General features: G+C 56.7%; 1 protein-coding gene across 1 annotated transcript in view; it reads right to left on the reverse strand.

The window, feature by feature from the left end:
- The window catches only part of LOC103782280 (calcium/calmodulin-dependent protein kinase type II subunit alpha), a gene marked incomplete at both ends in the record, with an annotated part of 14,519 nt that overhangs the window by 416 nt on the left and 8,382 nt on the right, over positions 1-5,721 (reverse strand). The window contains 6 exons of the mRNA XM_008950041.1: positions 1,158-1,241; positions 2,029-2,151; positions 2,568-2,662; positions 3,376-3,459; positions 4,032-4,134; positions 4,493-4,565. Coding sequence (XP_008948289.1) covers positions 1,158-1,241; positions 2,029-2,151; positions 2,568-2,662; positions 3,376-3,459; positions 4,032-4,134; positions 4,493-4,565 — 562 coding nt within the window. The remainder of the gene's footprint in view (positions 1-1,157; positions 1,242-2,028; positions 2,152-2,567; positions 2,663-3,375; positions 3,460-4,031; positions 4,135-4,492; positions 4,566-5,721) is intronic.

A 5,721-nucleotide genomic window follows, 5' to 3' on the forward strand; every position in this document is an offset into this window, starting at 1 on the left:
ATTTAATTGCCATGAAAGCCGTGCCAGCTAGGAGCAGCAGGGCAGGGATTTTTCATGGGAGCCAGGCAAGGATCACCACCACGAAATGACACCCATAAAAACGCTTCCCCTCTTCCAGCTGACTCTACTAACTAGTTGCTCAGCACATAATGGGATTACTTCGGACTAATTGCTTACCATAATGGATTACTATTTTGAAGTGCATGCCTGAACTAATTTGATTACTTGTCTAGCTGAAAAGTAATAATAGTTTATAGCCAGTTTCTTTTCTTGATAATCTTGTTAGTAGCCTGCAGCTGCACTGCTCTGTGCCACATCGTGCTCAGGCCTGGAGCACTGATGGCTCTGACGCCGGCACTGATCAGCACCGAACCATTCTGTGGCTCCAGCTCTGGAAGAGGCCTCACGATGTCCAGAGCCCCTTGCCAGTGCCGTGCCATCTGCTGAGCTGAGCAGCACCTGGGAGATGGGTGCTTCACAGAGTGCTCCGGCTCCACAGTGAAGCCTGGGGAGATGGTGGTTTCAGAGAGGGTCCAGGCTGTGGCACACAGCAGCATCTGAGAAGGGAAAGCCTGTGGGGCTGTTGGTGTGGGTGAGCCACAGCTTTTTGCCTGTATATGGATCCCTTTGTTCCTTGGCTGTGAAGTGGCTTGGTCATCAAAAGGGGCCTCACTGCACCTTCAGATCCATGTCCCGCTCCAGAGAGGAGCTTTCCTGACACTGACTTTCCAGTGAGAAGGTCCTCACCCCAGTGTCCAGAGCAGCTGTGCAACTCAGTGCTTTCCTTCACCACAGCTTTACTCTGAGCTCTTCAGAAGCACAGCCAGAGGCAGTCACCCCCACCCCACCCCTTTTCTCTTCTTCACTATAGAGATGCCCAAAATGTCCATCACCCCCATACCACTGACCCAGAGACAGCTCCCTGTCCTTTCCCAAACTCAGTGATTTCCTTCACCACAGCTTTACTAGAAGCACAGCCAGATGCAGTCACCACCACCCCCCCCATTTCTCTTCTTCACAACAGAGATGCCCAAAATGTCCATCACCCCCATACCACTGACCCAGAGACAGCTCCCTGTCCTTTCCCACATGGGGGACAAACCCACCCATGACCTGATCATGCATTTGGCAGCCAGCTTGGAGACCATGAGAGTTACCTTCAGCTTCCTCCGGGCATTGAACTTCTTCAGGCAGTCCACTGTCTCCTGCCTGTGCATGCATGACGCCACAGTGGCACGGTGCTGGGAGGAGAGAGACCGGGCTCAGAGTGGGCACCGAAGGGGAAGGGGCTCCCCTGGCCCCTCTCTCTCTCTCACACACACACACACACACACACATGGTCTGCTGCAGCCAAGGCATGGGCCAGAGCTGCCTGCAGCAGCAGATAAAACTTTTGTAGGCAACCAGAGACCGGAGCTCTGGAGTCAGCAGGATCTGCTCTGGCAGTGGGGGGGAGGGGGGTTGCAGGGAGAGCCAGCTTGCCCCCCGAGTTAACCCCTTGACTGACTGGCCACGTCTAGCACTGTGCTCAGGGTTTGCACGTGGCCTGGGGTCCCAGGGTTAAGCTGTGGACTCCTCCTGCCTTTGGGAGCCAGTTGCGAGTGAGAACTGGCAGTGGGAGCAGCAGGGAGCAGCGAGGGCTGGGGGGATTGCTGCTGAGGTGCATGGATGGATAAACACCAGCCTGCTCCTGCTACCCCTGAGGAAAGGTCCTCCCAGTGCAGCACGACACCAAGAAACCAGCCTATCCCCACCGGGGCTGGGAACATGTGTGTCCCTCCCATCACCAGCTCCCCCAGGACATGCTGTTTGCATTCACACTCCAGGTTTTTCTCTGCTGTAAAGCCCTGGGGAAAAGGCTACGCTGAGAGCACTGGGAGGAACCATGCCAGGAAACCATCTTCCCAAAATGAAGAGAAGAGACAGACAGCATGTTTGGTAACGTGCTCCCCAGTGAGATGTTCTCCCCCTGTGAATCCCCACACCTCTAGACCTGCAGCCCCCACCAGTGAGTGCCACCAGACTCACCGAAATCCAGGGGTGCTTCAGAGCCTCTGCTGCCGTGATGCGCTTGGATGGGTTTATGGTCAGCATCTTGTTGATGAGATCTTTTGCTTCAGGAGTGACTGTGTCCCACTCAGGGGATGGGAACTGCCAAAGCAAAGGGACCGGGGTGAGACATTGCAAGGAGCAATAGAAAGAGCAGAAGACCTTTTGCACTTGGGGTGCTTCGCCTGCAAGCCTTTGCTCCTGCCCATGGGACAGGTTGGAGAGACAATAGCAACTGGAAAGAGCTGCCAGCTGGAAAACTGGAGAGCAGGGGAGGAGGGAGAAAGGTGAAAGGCCCAGGACAAGACCTATCTGTCCTGCAGAGTGGACCTGAAACATGCCAGTGTGTGCACCTGGGCATGGCAGCTTGGCCAGCTCTCTGTGACCAGAGGAAAGAAACTCTCTCGTGCCTCTCTAATTTGTGTCCCGGTTGCTCTTCAGGAGCAGCAAACTGCAATGTGGGGACAGCAGGAGAGAGGGGAGACAGTGAAAGGGGAGAGCAAGACAAACCCACTCACATCATAAGCCCCAGCCTTGATCTGCTGGTAGAGTCGGTGCTGGTCTTCATCCCAAAAGGGTGGGTACCCCACCAGCAGGATGTAGAGGATGACGCCTGCCCAGAGAGGAGACATGGGATCAGTGGGAGACAGTTCATTGCTGGAGGTATGAGCAGAACCAACCTGGGGACTGGCCCAACTCAAGCAGAGAAACAGAGAAACTAGAGAAACGGGAGGATTTGCACCCTGAGTAAAAAGCAAAAGGCTCATTGGTGAGTCCAGCTCCATGCTGGCGTGCTCAGTGGCTGGGGAGATAAGTGGCCACCATGCAGAGCCCCGAGACAGGTGCCCCAGCAAGGCTGGGAGATGCCTCCTCCCCATCACTGGAGGAAGCAGGCTCCCCCACGGCTGCAGCTGAAACTCCACCAGCACTGCTGCTGGCATCTCCTTTGCTGGGGGCTTTGGGTGCAGAGCAAGGGGGCTGATCCTTCAGAGGAGGGTGCCACTGGACTGGGAAAGAGGGCACTTCTCTGGAAACAGCCTGGGGTAGTGTGCCACCTCTTGGGTAAATCCTCTGCTCTGACCTCCCTGAGACACATCTAGCAATTACAACTCAGGACATGGAATCACAGAGTGGAAGGGACCTTAAAGATCACCTAGTTCCAAACCCCGTTCCACAGGCAGGGGAACCCGTGGGTTGCTCAAAGCCCCATCCAGCCTGGCCTTGAACACTTCCAGGGAGGGGGCAGCATGCTGGATGAAGAGCCTGCCTCACCCCACATCGCCCAGCCCAGCCCGCTCCCAGCATTTCAGCCCTGGTCCAACTTACCACAAGCCCACAGGTCCACAGCTTTGCCATAGGGGTCCTTCCGGAGCACCTCGGGGGACAGGTATCCCGGGGTGCCAGCGAAACCTGGGACAGACAGCTTGTCACAGGCTGCTGGCAGGCAGCCCCTGTGCCTGCCCTGCTCAGCAGCAGCACCTGGTGCCTGGCAGGGCAGTGCAAGCACCGAGAGCCTGTCCCTGGCATGGAAGGACCTGGCAGGACAGGCACCCTCCCTCCAGAAGCCCCTGTGACTCCTGAGAGCAGAGCAAAGCCCAGCCTTCTGCCCTTGGCAGCAGCCAAAACCCCAGGATGGTGAGGAAGGCTGGAGTGCTGTGACATGCACGTCTAGCTCTTGGAAGAGGCGCTCCTCCCCCAAGGTGTGCCCCTGTTGCTGCCTTGTCCAGCTCACCAGGACATCTCAATGACTCACCGAGTCCCTGTGGAGCTGTTTGTCCATACCCTGGATCAACTCTGGGCTGTTTCCAAGGGCACAGTTGGAGCCATCAGCCTCCTCATCCACTGTACCTCCTAGGCTGGTGCTGCCGGGATGCCCCCGTTAGCTGGGATTCAGGTCCTGGGTCTGTGTGTCCCTCCTGGAGTCCCCCCCTGACCAAACACGAGGGCTGGAGGGTGCCCCACCTTCAGCCAGTCCTACTCACCAAACCATGCTTGCTGGTCCCCCTCCACCTCGATGGCAAGGCCGAAGTCAGCCAGCTTGACGGCAGCACCCTTCAGCTTGGAGGCCAGCAGGAGGTTCTCGGGCTGCAGGAGGAGATGGGGGTTGGAGAGGAGTGAGAGCCCCCAGGGCTCTGCTGTCACCATGGCACCAGCTTCCCAGCTCAGCATGGAGGAAGATCAGGGCTCTGGGTGTGCTCCCCAACTGTGCTGTCCTTCTGTGTTCTGGTGTCCCCAGATCCTTAGATGACCCCAGACTACAAGAACCTCCCTACCCACTCTGGTGTTGTTTCACCCTGGAGCTCTGTGGCCTTCCAGAAACCCTACATGGTGTTCCTTCCCGCTGTTTCAGATGCCCTGGAGAACTCTGGGCATTGCTCCACAAGGTTTTGCACCACAGATGGGGTCCTAGTCCTCCCACAGACACTTCCCCTGCAGCTCCTACCTTCAGATCTCGGTGGACCACCCCCATCTGGTGGCAGTGCAGGACAGCCTCCAGGATCTGCTGGATGCAGTGGCTGTGGGAGAGAGGAGAAAGCTCACTGAAGTTCCTTAGACACTTCTACCTGCCTGTGTTTCACCTTCTTGCCCCTCTCCCCATCATGCTTCCCAGCAGCAGCCCTGCAGCACAGCTCAGTGACAGACCTCACCAGAGCTGCGGGACACCCAGTCATGGTGAGCAGGAGCATGGGGTCTATGGCTGAGCCCATGGGGTCCCCACAGAAGCATGGGACTGGCAGTGGAGTTGCAGTGCCAGCCCAGCTTTGGTCTCCAGACCCAGGCAGAACAGATGTGCTCCTCAGATGTAGAGCAAACCTTCACGTCAGCCCCGTTTCCCTGGTCTCCTCTAACACGGGTGGCTCTTGTTGCATCTCTTTGCTTTAGACCTAGTTCATTAAACCCCAGCTCTGCTGCTTGCATGAGAAAGGAAGGGAAAAAAAACGAGACAACGATCACTTCTGCTCCAAAACAGCTGCGTGCAAAGCAGGAGGTCGTTATTTACTTGTATTTTATTTGTATGACACTAATAAGTGGATGGGTTTTAAGTGGACTCGGTGCAGGCAGCCCATTAAAGGAGATTGCCTTCTGCCCTGAAATAAGGGATATTTCCATGCAGACAGAGGCAGCAGTGAGCTTACCACCCCCTTGGACATTTGTTGGGGCTATGCCTATCCTGGGGTCAAGGCCAAGAGGCACAGTGATAGCTGAAGACTGGAAAGGGCCAAATCATGTCCCCTCAAAAAAAAAAAAATTAGGCTAGTGCTGTTCCCTGGCCGAGCTGCATGGTCCAAAGAGGTGCCTGAAACAGTTCCCAGCCCCCTGCCAGCACTGCAGGGTACCTGGAAAGCGCCAGCGGGAGCGTAGGAGGGAGCAGAGCTCCATCACATCCTCCCACCCAGCCTGTCTTGACTGCTCCTCCTTAGTGCTTTCAAGTGGTAAAAGCCAGAGAAACGCTTGCAAAGGACTGTAATGCAGCTGCAAGGGGAAAGGGTGAGGGCTGTGGGGTGTCCGTGCTGTCACCCTCCCAGCTGGGGCACCAGTCTGATGTTAGGATTCCTCCCTGCCAGCCCAGGGAGCCCAACTGCCCCCAGCCCAGGGAACCCAACTGCCCCCAGCCCAGGGAACCCAACTGCCCCCAGCCTGGGGAGCCCACCTGCCCCCAGCCTGGCGCGC

Source organism: Merops nubicus, unplaced genomic scaffold (genome assembly GCF_000691845.1).
Source record: "Merops nubicus isolate BGI_N331 unplaced genomic scaffold, ASM69184v1 scaffold26991, whole genome shotgun sequence".
Lineage (NCBI taxonomy): Eukaryota > Metazoa > Chordata > Aves > Coraciiformes > Meropidae > Merops > Merops nubicus.